Source organism: Antedon bifida, chromosome 5 (genome assembly GCF_963402885.1).
Source record: "Antedon bifida chromosome 5, ecAntBifi1.1, whole genome shotgun sequence".
Taxonomy (NCBI): domain Eukaryota; kingdom Metazoa; phylum Echinodermata; class Crinoidea; order Comatulida; family Antedonidae; genus Antedon; species Antedon bifida.
The window spans coordinates 12,606,049-12,624,816 of record NC_136230.1 but is presented as its reverse complement, the minus strand read 5'-3'; the positions used below and the strand labels follow the sequence as shown (position 1 = coordinate 12,624,816).

The window sequence follows — 18,768 nt, the reverse complement described above, 5'->3', positions numbered from 1 at the left end:
AATGAGAAGATTGTGTTGAGGTCTATGTTTTAAACAAATCTCGAAACCAGAGACCCTGGGTTTCGTCGCTGTTTTCGAGGTTTCTGTTTTTGTAATCATTCGTTATCATCTGTATTAACTTTTTATTTTGTGATGGACTCCGTTTGACATTATTCTACTTTACTGTTTGCACACAACTTGTTTTTAGATTACGATGAATCGCACATGTTATCTTTACCACCTGTATTTGTACACACAAAATACAAAATAAATACAACTGTGTGGTTGTGTATTGTGCAAACTTTAACCATCTAGGTCCTGTATCACCCACTAACGTAACAATCAACAACTAATGTAACATTAACCACTAACGTAACAAAAATCAACCACTAATGTAACATTAACCACTAACGTAACAACAGTAGTAGAAATATTATGGACATAAAACAATTTAGTCCGATTTTCCTTCACAAAATTGTCTTAGTGTCCGTCCATCAGTAAATTCTCATTTTTTAATAACTGTATGAGAAAGTTGTTACTTTCAACATGATTTATTTCCTCAAATGTAGGCCCCTATTGATATTGAACCTCTTTCGTGTCTATGATTATCTGTCCGACTGTCCGTCCATCATTCTGTTTTTTATTATTATTTTCTCATTTTTAGCCTTTAGACTTGTATATATATATAATTCAATATACAATGTATTGTTGAATATGCATAAATTGACAGAAAAGCATAATCAAAGCATATACTTGAGAGAAAATCGTGTCACGTCATTGAAAGTAAGAGTATTGTTAGACAAACAGACAGATAAGCATGTAAATGCCACGGCTTTCATCACAATAAGGTATCTCCAACTTTTCATACGGAAACTAGTGTGTCTTACGGTTACAGTATTGATAGCCGGACGGACACTCACACAGACAAACATATGATTCAAAATAGGAAAAATAGGCTGAAGTTTTAAGATTGGAATTTACATTTCAAGCTTAAAATTAAGACCCTTACGTCTAAAGGTTTTGAAGGATAGAAAACAAATGTTTTAATTTAGTTCCATTTGACACCATTGTTTAACCAAAAATTGATAGTTGAGGTACAGACAAACGTGACTGGACTTGAGTCCTAGCTTTCCAACTTCCAAAACAAAAATTGCCTAAGATTTCTTAACATCTCTACTGTTGTTACGTTAGTGGTTAAATTTGGTTACGTTAGTGGTTAAACTGTTGTTACGTTAGTGGTTGATTTGTGTTACGTTAGTGGTTACTTTTACATTAGTGGATGATTTGTGTTACGTTAGTGGTTAACACTACTATATATAAACCGCTATGTCAGTACAAGTGCATCACGTGTCTTCTCAATAGGAGCCATGTATAAATCGTAATCTGAAAGTGAATTTTAAAAAAACAGAAGGCCTACAGTTGTGTGAAAAAAGCGTATAGTACACTGTGTAGACAGGTAATGGGATCCATCATCATTAATCATGTAAACATTATGAATATAAATATCTATAGAAAGATCTATCTACACTTTTCAATTCCTGCTGAAAACCCACTGCGTTCACAACCAAAACGACAAATATCTGACGTCATTGTGTTGTGTTATTTATGTGATGAAGATACTAATTACTTATTTCAATAATTAACATATATATGTTAAGATATACGGCCATACTGCGTTGAAACACCGGTTCTCGTTAGATCACCGAAGTTAAACAACATTGGGCCCGGTTGCGTTCTGAATGGGAGACCGTCTAGAAATAGCGGCGGGTGCTGTATATACACCAGAGAGTGATGGTGCAATAGTGCTATCGGACTAGCATGTGATAGGCATGGGTTCGAGGTTATCTGTACCATACTAATTGCATCCTTAGGCAAGATGCTTTACTCTCATTGCCTTGTACTTCGGATGGGATGTAAAGCCGTTGGTCCCGTGTACTTAACAGTGCACGTTAAAGAACTTGGCACAATATTCGAAAAGAGAGGGGATCGTCTCCCGGTGTGCTGATCTGGTAGGCGCTGCACTGCTGGCTGCCGTGGGTCCGTGGAGGGCCTAATCCGAAATTCCTCAGTTTCCAGTTAAACTTGAGGACCAGTAATAATACATTTAACATTTTAACATTTAACAAATCAAAATTATATTTTATACAAAATACCATATTATTATTTACTAGGATAAACGCACACTTCTGCATGCATGTGTCGCACAAGATCTCACGTACAACGAACACATAGCCATCATTGTGTATCTAATGAAGGAATGTTCCGGTAAATCTTACGTTTCAAAAGAAGATAAGGTTGGTTTAATGTTAAATAAAGTTAGGTTACGTAATTAGTATTTAAATTAAAAATGATAATTTGTTTTTGTTAAATTGTGTATACAGTTTTTGTTATAATTATGTAGGCCTAATTTAATAATTAATGCAAATAAATTAAGAATATAAAAACAATAACAATAGTATTGTTATTGTTTTTATATTCTTAATTTATTTGCATTATAGGCCCCTATTAAATATTGTCATAATAATTTGTATAATCGATTGAAAATTATACTTATATACCAAATTAGAAGATGTAACAAAACGTGCAGACATTATTACAGGACGTGGTCTTTTTTTAGAATACATTAGAATCAGTATCAGTATGACTCGATTCCTATTTTGATTAATAATGTAAACAAAAAATTTAAAAATAAATAAAATAAAATGTATTCTTTTACATAAAATATTCATTTTTAATTTACACAGTATGGCAAATCTGTAATAGATTTTTACAATGAAAATGCGTGTAAGAAATATGACAACGAATTAAGGGCAGGTCAAAAAGCCGAGATAATTGACATATTAAAAGGTGAGTTTAGCAAAGTAGGCTAACAGGTAGGCTGTAAACAAGTGTAAATCAACTGATAACTAATCTTGAAACAATATGGTATGTCCAGCTGTAATATCACAAAAACTTAAATGAAAAACCACTTATCTAAAATAGGTTTAGTTTGTAATTTTCACATTGTCTTGTTTTTACTTGTTTATTTGTTAAAGTAAAATAAATAACAATATAAGTAAATTCTTAGCCAATGATTGTTATTAATGCAAGTTTCTTCAAAACAGATTATAGATTTTTACTTAAAATCACATTATATTCTTTAACATTTTTTTAATAGAATCAAATTGGGATTATTTAAGAAATAAAATTATGAAATGAAATAAATAATAACAATAATATTGAGCTAATATAGTAAATTTAATAATTAAATCAAAACATTAATAAAATTATGCAAACCCTAATCTATAACACTGCAATGAAATATTTTATAAAGGTATACACTATTTTTTAAATCCCTCTGATTAAGAATGGATATATTTGAGTTGTCTAGATCTCAGTTTTCTTGTTTAATAGCCTAGTGAAATAACGAGTTGGTACTGTATTTTCTGCCAATGACAGGCATTTATTTCAGATACCAATATATTTAGAATTTCCATGAAAAAATGAAAGTAGGAAATTATACAATAATTTATTTTGTTTATTTTAAGAAATGCATGTTCCAGAGGAGATATTGGCAAGCGGACCTGATGCGGTGAAAGCATTTCAAAATGCACTTGAAGAAGGACAAACAGAGTTTAATCAAGGAAGAACTATTTTTGTAGGACTTGAGAATGTTGGAAAAACTTCTACTATCAATTCTCTTTTAAGAAAAGAGTAAGCACATTATATTATATCGTATCAATTTTTGTTGATTGATTGTTTGCTACTTGCAGTTGGGAACAGTGTCCTATATATTTTATTGCGTAGATGTATTTTTGTTTGACTGGTATATAACTGTACACACATAGTTCCTGTGAACACGCATTGTTGAGGGTCTATACTGTCTGTAAGGATAAGTGAAAAGTTACTGATAGAAACATTAACAGATGCTTTCAATTTGTTTTCAACAGGATATTGTGAAACTCAAAATATGGTGATATTGAGTTTAGGTTTGGTAATGTTTAAAAATTAGCCATGGTAAAATTGTGGCCTAATAGATGTTACCTTACTGTTTTTTTTAAAGTGGTTTAATTTTTTTTTAAACTATTTCATTAAACCGCTTAAACTGTTGCATACAGTTGTTACTGTAGGATCAATTAAAAGAATAAGACATTTAACATATTTTCCTGAATAGTTTTATTATTTCATCATAAAATAATATCAAAATACATTGAAAATATTGATAAGAGTGACCATCAAAACAAAGCTTGTATTCCAGTCACCCATACACATAGCCAAAATAGCTTAACTACCTTATTTTTATTGGGATCCTTATAAGTTATCTAAACATAAATAATCTTAATAATATCACAATGTAAAAGAGTAAGAATATAATTGATTAAAATTTACTATTAAAACTATTGTTTGATTATTTGGCCCTTTAGTGTTCTGGGTATGTTGAAGGTTTAAAATAAGATTATAATGCAACGTAAAAACAATGTAATTGCAGTATACCATCAAATTGTTTTGTGTCTCTAGATTATTAATGCAAACATTCTTTTCTGAATTATACAACGTCATTTTGCCATAGGTTTAATCCAGTGCATATAATAACTGATGCAATGGTTAAAACAACGGTGTGTACACCAGATCCCAGTAACAAAGAAATGTTGAAAGAAACAACACAGGATATTTGTAAGTATTCACTTTATTCAGATACATGCTGCTGTTAAAAAATAAAAATAGATGTTTTAAAATTCACCCTGTGACATGCTTTGTCATGTCACAGTGTGTTTTTGTATTTTTTTAACTAAATAAGTAAACTGCCATTTTAATATCATATAATTGTTATCCACTTTGACCAAGGAGGATCAATTATTTGTATCAAATGGTTTCAATGCTTTTTAAAAACCAATATGTAACAGTGTAAAATATAATATATATGATTTTATTAACATTTTTGTAATTAAAAAGCTTTAGAAATGTATCAGGATGCTGTCACTGATGTCACAGTTAAACAAATGTTGAAAAGTCCACGCCATACAGAAGGATACACACCAATAGCAGGACCATCAAAGGAGAAAACCAAATCTGGTAAAAGAATTTAATTAAAGTTAATTCAAATTTAGTTAAACTTTGTTCTTGTCAAGTTAATTTGATTATAAAGCATGATATTATTAAATGTTAATTTATTATGCTCCTTATTACAAAAAGATAGCGTCATCTTTAATTATATCAGAACATTTTTCAGAAAGTAGACATGAGAAAGAGAAAAACCCCACAGGAGCATCAACATCAAAACAGGAAGCCAAATTTGCTGAAACATCAAAATGTTCAAATCCAATGCCAAGCCCACAAAAAGAGGGTAAATATTTATTTTGAAATGTGCTTGATTGTGCTGTTCATACATAGTAATGATATCAGAAATATTGAAACGATTAAAGGAGCGGAAATTTGATCATAATCATGTGTCTGCTAATGAACATATTATCTTGCAAGTTACTTTGACAGTTAATACTAGTATTTGTATATTGTATGACACTGCAGTACAATATGGTCAAATAAACTAATCACTAAACCATTAATTGGAAAGAATAAGGTTTAGATAATTAAATATTGCATTGGAAATACCTTTTCTTTTAACAAAAAAGTTATAGTGTCATCCCGCTCTATATACTCTCCATCTGTCTTGTCTGTTTTTAAAATTATCAAGATTTAAATAAAAAGAAACAGCTTTATTATGATGGATTTCTAATTTGTTTTTAAATGTTGAAATGATATTGAATTAAACTGTTGTATTGTGTATTATTATTTTATCACAACAGAACCAGTGTATGAAGAAAAACTTGATAGACCACCACAAATTCCTAAAGAGTTCTTGAATAAAGTTGAAAGCCAACTTCGCTCTGTAAGAAAAGGTGGTGACTCTAAAGTGGATAGCAACAAGTTTGTTATGAACATCTGGGACTTTGGAGGGCAGCCTATATACCATGTGATACAACGGGTAAATTGTATTGATTTATCTAATTTCTTATTTTTGCCTTTAATTTATTATGCCTCCTGTTACAATACTACCGTCGTAGTAGTATATTATCATATGCCATATAGAATAGCCAATCACTGATCACCGTTTACCCATAACTTTGTACAGTTCAGTTTGAGACACCATAGAATTAAGATATACTTGCATTAATTATCATCATCATCATTATCATTACATTTAATTATTATTAAATGATTATTGATCATTATTATTATTAATACATCAGTACATTGCGACTGCACTCATCGCTGTTGCTAGTGTGTAGTTAGTAGTAGCAATGGCATAGCCTACCCAACCCTCTATTTGTTTTCCAATCTGATGAAATCATTTAATATGCCATTTCTTCTTCTTCTTCTTTTGTTATCCTATAAAAATAATATTTATAATAGGCCTAGCCTAGGCCTGACCTATATTATTGTGGGCATGGTAACAAACTCGTTTGTAAAGGAGGCGCGACAGCACCGACATCATTCATACTCAGGAAAGGGAGTCATCATCGCCGTCCTTTCATCCTCTAAATTATAATAAAGCATAACTGACCTCTAATTTTTCATAGATTATATCGCGTCCTACATCTTCCTCATCATCATCACAAATTTCGCATTTGGATACCGTCATTCTTATCTTTTTTATATTGCGAAAAAGTTTTCTTCTATGTAACTTTATTTTTTCATAACGTCGCGCGAGAAAGGTGACGTAATCGCGATCAATGTAATGCGCATGCGCAAATGACTGACTGGGATATCATGAATAATTCATAATTTTTTTCCTCACTTACCTACGAAAACAAAATTCGCGTCCGGGCAGAGGTGAAATATGAATAAGACAATATATTTTCACTATTTGGTGTCACGATTGCCGTTTGGCTCACAAAAAAAAAGCTGACCTTCATTTTCGTCACTTTAGGGTCGGTCGGGCGTGGCCAACACAATAATACTTTTTTTTTTTGGCCTAACACTATTGTGTCTGACGAAACTTCCTGCTCACAAAGCACACACGAACGTTCAACACGGTAGTTCATTTTTTATGTATGAACGATGCAGATTAGGGGGTTGACCTTGATCTGTGATAACACGCATCCTACGAACATGCGTGTGAATAAGAAGCGTGTTGTATAAACACAGCCTTACTGAAGAGTTTGTACTTATTAATAATACATATACCTCCTTCTGAGGTTCTGTTAGGATCAATGTTACTATAGGAGGCTAATTGAACTAATTATTTATGCTATTTTATTAATCATTTAATCAAATTTAGGTGCGATTCAATGTTACTATAGAAGGCCTGGTAGGCCTACCAGGGAAACACCTTTGCTGTTTATATTATTGATTATATATGTTGCTTGCTCTATTTATAATTATAAATGGTGTCTACTACGACCGATATAAGTAGGCTACGAAAGTTGTTATTTGATCATTTTGTTCCAAAATTAAGGATGCTGTTGTCATGATATATTGTGATACAATCACTCACTGTCACCCACTTTGATAAACTATGCTTTTGGTCTCTTGGTACGGTCACGTTAGAGACTGTTTCAGTGATTGATGACCCCTATTAATGGTTTCATCCTGTGTGTAACTTTCAGATAATATATATAATATAATATGTATATTATACGTATACTGTTCTTTACAATTATATTATTTGCATTAATACCAATTGTTGTAATACCAATTGTTGTAGTTTTACATCATTACAGGAGAATTAATGTACATTTTGTTTACAAATAAATAAATCTATTGAGTAACTTTTCCCCTTTACGTTCCTATAACGACCGATTGTTGTCAAGTTCAATTTCCAGAGGCGTTGGTCATGTTTTCGAGGACCATTCGGGTACACCCACTAGAGGGTGCGCGAGCAAAGCGAGCGAACCCTCTAGTATTTTATTCTTCATTTAATTGAATACAGTCAACTCAGTCTCTAGTCTCTAATTACCAGAAACCAAAACCAGACTTGAGGTCAAAAAAGTTCAAAATTCTTTTTTCCTTTAAAAACACATTTGGAATATCAGAATTTCTGTAGGCCTAAACCCAGCCGAAGGGTGTCCAGTTTTGGGAGACTTTAAATAAAATAGTATTCATTGATGTATACCATAATGTAATATTAGCATAGATGGATAGCAAAGGGAGAGAGAGGGGGAGAGAGAATGTAATAAAACATTCATTATTTATTAAACCAATGATTATTGTAAATGTTTCCAAGGTGAACATGCAGTTTGTGAGGAAAAAAATAAGTATCAAATGATCAGTTGTGCCAGTATACTGACACATGTGTATAAACGGTTTTTAATATTGATAATTATGATTATTTTTAATAGATATTCATGGTGTCTTATGCTGTTGTATGTGTGGTATTTAACCTAAATCAAGATCTTGATGCCCCAGCTAAAGTTCGTGATCCAACAACTGTAAGTATATTTTACAAATTTCAAATGTTCTATGTAATTGTACATAACTAAAATGTTTCTTTCATGTTATCCTTTACCGTAACAAAAACTGTGCAAATAGCAGATGCCTAATATATGATTGTTGTTATTTCCATTTCCATGATAGTGTTGTTTTTCTATATAAATTGGTGCTGCTATAATTACCACAATAATAAGATAATTTGCCACAATGTTTTTCAAACTACCTGTTTAAGAATTTAAAATGTAAATGTTGTTCATTTTCTTTGTGATTTAGGGAAAAATGTATGAACATCGAATGACAAATCTTGAGATCATTCTGTTTTGGATTCGTTCAGTTTTTGTAAACGTAAGAAAAGGACAGAAAAACAAGATAATGCTGATTGGTACACATTATGAGAGCCTTGGTAAAACTGAACAAGAAAGACAACAAAGGGTACATATGTCATCACATTTTGTTTCATTAAACATTACAAAATTGTATATTGTAATTGATTCATTGGAAACATTATGTAGTTTCATCCCTAACATTGGCAATCATATATTGTGTAATCAGGTGGGCGATTGTTTTATACGTCATGTCATGCTCATATTAGGTGATTTACGAAACAGGACGGTGCTCATTAATAATTTAACAAAGTGGGCGGAGCTTTTTGAGGACAATAAAGTTGGCATTTCCCCATTTACGGAGAACAAGAAATACAACTAGGCCTAGCCTAGTACATAATAGACCTATAACCTTAAATACAGTTCAAAACACTTAAAGTGTAATTTTCACTTCTAATTTAATTGTTTAACGAAATAACATTGTTATTGGATTAAAATGGCTGTTAGAAGCAATTTTGCACGGCGTTTGATAGACCCCTGGCTAGGAAGGCTAGGCATTTGCTGTACTACCAAGGGGGGGGGGGGGGGGGGGGGGGGGGAGAGAGATATTGCTGTTCTAGCTAGGCCATACACCCAATTCAATACACGCATATCTAGTAAGTAGCCTAACTACTGCCATTAGTATCTAGGTAGGCCCCCCTAGCTAGACTAGCCCTATTATAGGCTAGTAGTAGACATAGTTGTCTCTCTCTGGCCTGTCATTGTCGTCTTAACGTGGTGCGTAACTAATAAAACGGCTATGTCTTGTTTATGCTTTTGCGCTCTAGCAAACACAGAAAATTAACCATCCTGTTTCGTAAAGTCCCTATTATGTAATCAGGTGGACGGTTGTTTCATTGTCATGACATGCACATACTACTGTACTGTGCTGGCTTGTGTTTAACTGATTATCTTAATTAAAATAAAAAATATATGTAAAGGTTAAAAGTACTTTCAAACAATATTATTTTGTAAAAATCTAAGATTATTTCGTAAATGAAATACTATGTGCGCTTTCATTGGGATAATAGTGTTCCATCAGTTAGGTCTATAATAAAACAAATAAAAGGGTATACAAATATCTATGATTTAGTACACATTTTTTTATTTGATTTCTTATATTGGTATAATTATACAGTGTTCACTGGGTACATAAATGCGTGACATAAGTTAAATGAAAGACTTTTTGCAGTTTACAAATAGGAGGGGATGGGGGGTCTGGGCTTTCACGGCACCTTTTAAATTTCCCTTACATACGTTTAATTCCAATGTGATGTTATTTATTTTAGGTAAAGGCAATAGAGAATATACTTTGGAAAGCCCTGGAAGGAAAACCATTTGAGGACATGGTGCAAGGAGAGCTCTTTACCATTGAAAACAGTCTCCCATTTGAAAAGAGCGGTGCTTCTAAAATCATTCTCCAAATACAAAAATTAGTCCAGATGATGATTCTTACTTTGCCAATCAAATGGCTACAAGTACTGCAGGAAATACAAAAGTTACGAAAAGACAAACTATATCTACCAACATCTGAGGTTAGAATAGATACATTATATAAAAAAAATTAATTGATGAATGTGTTTTAATAATAAGTGTTTAACATCCATTACATTTGTTTATTCTTAAATCACATTAAAGCATTAAATCCTGTTTCTCTGGTTGCTGTATCAAATGGTACTAAAGAAAAAAAAAATTGATAATTGAACCTTGAGTTTACTGTTGGTTAGGAAACTTTCAGATTTAAAATCTACACTTGCATGATTAAGTATTATGTCATATATAAACAACCTTTCAACATTAACGAAATGATTGATAACATCAACAGAAAACCAGTTTGTAATTAATCAACATTTTCTTTCGTTACATTTTTTATTATAATATTTATTTGCCTTTTAGATTAATGATTTACTTGCTAGTTGTAAGATAACTGACAGAATACAGTTTCTTGAGTACTTGCACGACATTGGTGAGATTCTGTTCTACCCAGATGACAAGATCCTCAAAGACAAAATTGTTATAGATTTGATGGGAGTAGTTGACAAGTTTAAAACAATCATCACAGTTATAGATCCCAGCAATCAGGTTTGTAAACTTCACTTCTTTGAGTGGTGTTAATCATTGGTGAATATCAGACGTAAACATTGTTTTTCAGTGTGATGGATTTAGCTGTAAAAATGTAATATCTGCCACACAGAGAACGAAATTATATCTTATTAATTCTATTATATTCTAATACTAAAATGTATGCTTGTAAACGTATTTCTGTAGCACTCCCATTAAGGGAAGACCCAACAAAGTGTCCTCTTAATAGATGTTAGCTGTGATGTTAACCTCATTCATTGCACAAGTAAGTTTCAATAAGGTTGTCCCAAAGAAGAGGTTTTACTGACCAGAAGAACAGTAATTACTTTGTTGCATTGACAAATTACACTTGTGCTTTTATATTTTTTTAGCCATCTTTGAAACAGCTTTGGAGAAATTTAAATGGGGGTAAACTAGATGAAAAACTGTTGCGGCATATATGGAAGGATGATTCAGATGAGATGATTATCTTCTTTGTGTCTCTGATGCAAACCTTTGGGTTAATGTGTGAAAAAAGGAGTAAAGAGGTATTTACATTTTATTTAAAATATTTAGTTCAATTATTTTTTCATATAATAATTATTCCATCTACTATTCTTGTTCCATTTTTGTTTCTATAGAATGTTGGACGAACGTTCTATGTTCTTTCACACCTAAAGCCCCAACGTGATGATACAAAGGCTGTTAAATATGAAGAGAAACGTGCTATTTCTCTATTTCATGACTTTGATGGCTACCTACCAGATGATCTCTTCCAACGTGTTACAACTAAATTTATCGAGGAATTTCAAATGGAAGATGTTGAGCCTACATTGTCCTATGAGCATGTAGAACTGCATATTGATGGCCATCATTTTGTGGTTCTAAATGTAGCTACCATCAACAATTGCCGTTTGTTTCAGGTAAGCTTAATAAAAATGATGCTATAAGACTAAAAACTAAACCTGAGAAAGTATCATCTTAGGAAATGTTTAATTACCTCTGAGAAAATATCAGCCTCAGATAGAATTATAATGGAAACATTATCAGTTTCAGATTTTCAGTTATATTCTCCAATATAGATATAACAGTAATAACAGTAAAATGGAAAGAGACTAAAATAAAAAGCAAATGCTTGTACAATATTTACCTGAACAAAAATTAATACACAAGCATTACATAAGACAAACAAACAGAAACATGTTGGCAGAAAATCGGTGAAAATATAGCACTTATCTACATTAAAAGGTGTTTTTATCATTCATCTTGTATGGTTATAATATTATATATAGATTATATATAGATTATAGTGGCAATTACTTTAATGAAAATTAAAGAGAAACAATTATGAAATGAAAATAAAACAAAAATTGATTTTGATATTGCAGACAACAATAGTTAGAACAGACATCATGAATGCTGCTGGCCTTCCTGAAGATGATGATCCAAAACCTAGCATCTGTAAGAAGGTAAGTTAATGTAAAAATAATGTTTATGAGTTGGATATGTAGAGTATTACCAATTTTGATGATTAAAGATAATTAAACAATAATTAATAATTACTTTATTTAAACATGGACAACTTGAGGCTGCAGTGCAAATATTCAAATATGTCAAGCTTTTATTTTCGTCTATTCTAAACAAAATGGATAGGTTGCATTTCAGTTGTAAGCGTAAATACTTTTTTGATCATTTATAAAAACTTTTGAATATTACAGTACACATTTTGTTATACTGTAATGTACACTTACAAGTAAAATATTAATGTATTTTGTATTTCAATATGTTTTGGTGATCCGATTCTGAAACACGCTTACATGTTATCATTCTTTGCTCCATTTACTAATTTTTTTTTTAAATAGCTAATACTACTTTTTTTTGTGGGTAGCAATATAATCAACTAAATCAAATTATTATATTTTCTAGGTTCTAACTTTTCTTGAAAAAGAATTGCACTTTTTGAGTGAGAAGAATGCACATGGTGTTAAAGTAAAGATGTATATCCCTTGTGTGTGTGGTTCAAAAGGTGAACATACTCATATGCATGTTGTACGCAAATTTGACAAAGATGTGTTGCCATGTGGAAGCAGAGGAATGGAAGTGAAACGTTACCGTAATCTGTTTGGAGACATTGTACTAAAAGGTAGAGGATTTGTGTTTGTATTATCCATCAGTTTCAATGCTATAGGTTAAAATTTTAAGATGAAGTAAAATAAAAAAAAACTGTACATCTAGTTTATACAGTTTTTAAAATGTTGCTTTTTGATTTATTTTTGTTTAGAATCTGAATCGAGAGATAGTACAAAACAAAGCATAGCTCTAGATTCTGACAGTGATGGTCACAGCAATGCACAAGCTTCCACTTCAAGACTTCAAAGAATCACTCGTAAAGTGAAGGATAACAAAGGTGCAGTTGATGGTAAAAGATTTATTATGAATGATTGTCATCATCATCGTACACTACAATTCTAGGTTTTTAATGTTTAAACCATGCGATAGTTGAATGCAATTGACTTTCACAGATATAAATTAATATCAACACTATACAGCGCAATATATGCCAACAAGTTGATGGTAAAGTATTATAAATGAAAAACTGTTTAGTTCAGCTAATACAGAAATTATCATTAGTGTATATTTTTGAAGATCATCATTTTTAAATTAAATTCAAACATCTCTAAAATCAAAAGTAAAGGGATCTAGTAAACGAAGGAGGGTGTCAGATGTCAAGGATAACAAAGGTATATATTATGATAAAATAATTATTATGTTTAGTTATTATTGTGAAGGATTAAAAACACAATTGATTCATAATTTTGTTTTTTGATGTAGACTATGTGGATGACCTAACTATTGACAAAGTGTCCAGAGAGATGGATCTTTCCTGCAGACGATTTGGTGTTCGTTTGGGGCTTACATGGTCTAAAGTGAATACTATTTTTGATAATGAAAATCAGACAGATAAAGCTACAGCAATGATGCTGAAACATTGGAGGAGCAACGTTGGTAGTGACCTTAATCAGCAGCAAGTATTATGCACTGCACTAAGACAACATGGTCGTAATGATCTTGCTGATCTGCTGTTTCACAAATATGGTGACATTGCAGGTACTTTTGTGCACATATAACAACATTGCACTCTCATTGATGTCATTAAGAGAGCAATAGCACATTTAAATCAAATATGACTCGCAATTCTCAAAATAAATTAAGAATCGTCTTAGGTGTGTTATAAAATCTTGCTCATAGTACTGAATGCTTTAAAAAAAATATATTCTGATAATCATATTTTTATTTAAATTTGTTAATTGATACAAAATTATGTTTATTTTCTATGGACGAGAGATTCCAAAACAAAATATTGAATGGAATAGGGAGTTGAATTTAATTGAAACAGAACTCAATAACTTATTGCTTTTATTATTTCACAGCTTGTTTTGATGATGAAGATCTCCTATTCATCTGTGACAATTTACATCAAAGTTGGAGAAGACTAGCAGTGCGACTTGGAATCAAATGGGAAAACGTTAATAAAATTGCAGACAAAAACAAACATGTAGAAGATGCCATAATGGAAGTATTGGTCCAATGGAGAAATAGCTGTCAACATACAGAAGCACATCAACTACCTACAATGATCAAGGCTTTAAAACAACAGGGACGTGTTGATTTAGCTGATAGCCTGTGTACAAGATATGAATACAAAGATGACGTCAGTTTAGAAGTTGCAGTGTTTACAGACCAATCAGGACAAGGTGGGTAATGATTGTTATTAAAAACAAATGTTATATGTATACCTGATACTACTGTAGAAATAATCACTATTTGACTTTTTATTGTCATCAGCAATCATTTGATAAACAAGAAATGTTTAAACGTGATTAAGCTTGCTACCAATTTTTTCTAATGACAAATACAACTCCACTCGCAAAGATTTGTAATAGGACTTTGTTTATGTAGAGCATCTTGTGTATATGTTTGTCTTGTGAACGGGATTGCCACCTTTAAGAAGGTTGGTGATTGAATTCGCTTATGGTTATCCTTGGAAATTTGCCTAGATAACAAACAGAAAAAACTGTCGAAAATGAACACGCATCTGAAAAAACATAAAAGAGAATGGTCCCTTTCTTCCCATTCATCACCAATAAAACAAGTGTATTTTTACTGGCCATACAGATGCCTCCAATCAGTAAACCACATCCATTATTGACCCATTATACTTTTGGGGAAAATCAAATATTTATGTAACTTATGTTGTTGTGATAGGATTATGCAATATGTATTTTACGTAAGGACGTATACAAATTTTGTATATTTTCGAGCGTTAAGTTCTCTTGTATTTAGGAAATAGGTTAGCTATCTTGTTATTCTAAGAATACAATAATAAGAAAATAATTAGTAATTAGGCTCATGCATTATTCATGATTTCTGCCTTTTTTCCTGATGGGAAAAAACAAATTCTTACTGCCAATAAGCCTACCAATAGAATGTTATATTCCAGAAATGTTGCTTAATTTCAGCACCTCAATGTTTGAAGAAAAACAACCAAATGTATTTTATTTAATGAAGTCAATTAAATGTGTTTTTACAGGATGCTTAACAGACTTGGACTTCCTGATAATTTCTGAGAAGATGACAGATTGGAAGAATTTCTGTAGGCATCTTGGTATTGCTGATGTTGAGCTATCACAAACTGAGAGAAGGTTTTCAGCGCTGACTGTAGAAACAACAATGGAATCACTGGTACAATGGCGATGTAAGCAAGGAAGAGATGTGAACCAACGAGAGGAAGTAGTAAAAGCCTTGAGAGCAGTTGAGAGAATGGATATTGTAGAATTACTAGAAACAGTCTAAAGTGTCTATTGAAAACCTACAATAGACCATATGAACTGCAGTTATATTGCAACTCAGTTCAACAAATAAACAATTTGTATGAACAATAGGATAGTTAATAAAGGACAATAAAGAAGACCTATTGAAATAATGTTTTTAAAAGTGCAAGATAAAACTATGTTTTAATAGAATAAAGTAATACAAGTACTTTAACATAGGTCACGTACCTGACATCATGAGATGTCAGGTACGTGAATGACAAAATATTTTTATATTTGTATGTATTTTTGTATCTGGTTAAATCATAACAAAATATAATGATGCCATTCAAAAAGGCAGTATTCCAATTTTGGACATGGAGTTGAACAAATAGACAGCAGGCCACTACAGGTTGCTAAATTAATCAACAGCCTGGACTCTTCTCAAGCGTGTGGTTGCTCAATCTCTCTCTTAAAAAAATAAATTCATAAAACTTAATTGCAGTGCCATACTGTAGTATATTTAGTTAATATATCAAATTGTTATAAAACAAATGTATTATATTAATGTGCAGTGGGAACAAAGGAACACGTTTTCATTTCATGAAATTATTTGTTGTTGAATTCAATTAGAGGGACTGAATTATCCTAAATTATTTGTTGTTGAATTCAATTAGAGGTACTGAATTATCCTAAATTTTGTTGTTGAATTCAATTAGAGGGACTGAATTATCCTAAATTATTTGTTGTTGAATTCAATTAGAGGGACTGAATTATCCTAAATTATTTGTTGTTGAATTTAATTAGAGGGACTGAATTATCCTAAATTATTTGTTGTTGAATTTAATTAGACGGACTGAATTATCCTAAATTATTTGTTGTTGAATTCAATTAGAGGAACTGAATTATCCTAAATTATTTGTTGTTGAATTCAATTAGAGGGACTGAATTATCCTAAATTATTTGTTGTTGAATTCAATTAGAGGGACTGAATTATCCTAAATTATTTGTTGTTGAATTCAATTAGAGGGACTGAATTATCCTAAATTATTTGTTGTTGAATTCAATTAGAGGGACTGAATTATCCTAAATTATTTGTTGTTGAATTAAATTAGAGGGACTGAATTATCCTAAATTATTTGTTGCTGAATTCAATTAGAGGGACTGAATTATCCTAAATTATTTGTTGTTGAATTCAATTAGAGGGACTGAATTATCCTAAATTATTTGTTGTTGAATTCAATTAGAGGGACTGAATTATCCTAAATTATTTGTTGTTGAATTCAATTAGAGGGACTGAATTATTCTAAATTATTTGTTGTTGAATTAAATTAGAGGGACTGAATTATCCTAAATTATTTGTTGCTGAATTCAATTAGAGGGACTGAATTATCCTAAATTATTTTTTGTTGAATTCAATTAGAGGGACTGAATTATCCTAAATTAATTGTTGTTGAATTCAATTAGAGGGACTGAATTATGCTAAATTATTTGTTGTTGAATTCAATTAGAGGGACTGAATTATCCTAAATTAATTGTTGTTGAATTCAATTAGAGGGACTGAATTATGCTAAATTATTTGTTGTTGAATTCAATTAGAGGGACTGAATTATCCTAAATTAATTGTTGTTGAATTCAATTAGAGGGACTGAATTATGCTAAATTATTTGTTGTTGAATTCAATTAGAGGGACTGAATTATCCTAAATTAATTGTTGTTGAATTCAATTAGAGGGACTGAATTATGCTAAATTATTTGTTGTTGAATTCAATTAGAGGGACTGAATTATCCTAAATTATTTGTTGTTGAATTCAATTAGAGGGACTGAATTATCCTAAATTAATTGTTGTTGAATTCAATTAGAGGGACTGAATTATGCTAAATTATTTGTTGTTGAATTCAATTAGAGGGACTGAATTATCCTAAATTTTGTTGTTGAATTCAATTAGAGGGACTGAATTATCCTAAATTATTTGTTGTTGAATTCAATTAGAGGGACTGAATTATCCTAAATTATTTGTTGTTGAATTCAATTAGAGGGACTGAATTATCCTAAATTATTTGTTGTTGAATTCAATTAGAGGGACTGAATTATCCTAAATTATTTGTTGAATTCAATTAGAGGGACTGAATTATCCTAAATTATTTGTTGTTGAATTCAATTAGAGGGACTGAATTATCCTAAATTATTTGTTGTTGAATTCAATTAGAGGGACTGAATTATCCTAAATTATTTGTTGTTGAATTCAATTGGAGGGACTGAATTATCCTAAATTATTTGTTGTTGAATTCAATTAGAGGGACTGAATTATCCTAAATTATGTGTTGTTGAATTCAATTAGAGGGACTGAATTATCCTAAATTATTTGTTGTTGAATTAAATTAGAGGGACTGAATATCCTAAATTATTTGTTGTTGAATTCAATTAGAGGGACTGAATTATCCTAAATTATTTGTTGTTTGTTGTAAATATTGTCATTAATTATTCTGAGGGGAACAGTTCTTACTTAAAATGGTTTAAGGAATGAAAATGACATTAATAATTACTTCCTCATTTACATACAACCTGTCATATTGCTATAAAAATATGTTATATTATGATGAACTGTGCAATAAGTAATTGACTGTTGTAGGACTTTCTGTAACTGGATTGTTTTTATATATATATTGTTAATGTCTACGATGAGTCTTTTGTGCTTTGGTGGCTATGGCTAGTGTTAGTGGCGTACCCAAAATTTCACATGAGAAATATGTGTAAACCCACTGTATATTTATTAGCAATACTTAACATTCATAATTTAATATATTTCATTGGTATAGCCTTTTTTCAATCTTTTTTATTATTGACCTGACTAAAATTGTAAACTTATCTTTACAAGATAAGTCTTGTAAAGATAAAGTACAATGTTGTGGTGTATGCATGCTGTTGATTGAAACTTAAAAAATATACATTTATTAGTAGAGTTACTACATAAATACATATTTCATATTCTATTTTAATAAATGATATACAGTATTGTTAACTTTTTTGTATTGCATTTTTAAAATCTCAACGCGAACAATAGGGTCAAAAAGAATTTAATAGAAAAACAACACAACATTGAATTCTTCATTTGATCTTAAATGCATAGGACATAAAAATCACA

The 18,768-nt window shown here is 31.0% G+C and overlaps 2 protein-coding genes across 2 annotated transcripts in view; both read left to right on the top strand.

The window, feature by feature from the left end:
• The first annotated feature begins 4,917 nt into the window (after window positions 1-4,917).
• Window positions 4,918-12,289, top strand: LOC144843344 (uncharacterized). The gene is made up of 10 exons (XM_078700137.1): window positions 4,918-5,031; window positions 5,189-5,302; window positions 5,763-5,941; window positions 8,298-8,387; window positions 8,662-8,940; window positions 10,040-10,285; window positions 10,647-10,832; window positions 11,204-11,359; window positions 11,453-11,734; window positions 12,200-12,289. The coding sequence occupies exons 1-10, from the start codon at window positions 4,920-4,922 to the stop codon at window positions 12,287-12,289; spliced, it is 1,734 nt and encodes a 577-aa protein (XP_078556263.1). The 5' UTR covers window positions 4,918-4,919.
• Window positions 12,290-12,790: 501 nt separating this feature from the next.
• The window catches only part of LOC144842676 (uncharacterized), a 158,255-nt gene continuing 152,277 nt past the window's right edge, over window positions 12,791-18,768 (top strand). The window contains exons 1-5 of the mRNA XM_078699198.1: window positions 12,791-12,954; window positions 13,093-13,218; window positions 13,644-13,919; window positions 14,243-14,566; window positions 15,403-15,666. Of these exons, the coding sequence (XP_078555324.1) occupies window positions 12,807-12,954; window positions 13,093-13,218; window positions 13,644-13,919; window positions 14,243-14,566; window positions 15,403-15,665 (1,137 nt within the window). The 5' untranslated portion in view covers window positions 12,791-12,806 and the 3' untranslated portion in view covers window position 15,666. The remainder of the gene's footprint in view (window positions 12,955-13,092; window positions 13,219-13,643; window positions 13,920-14,242; window positions 14,567-15,402; window positions 15,667-18,768) is intronic.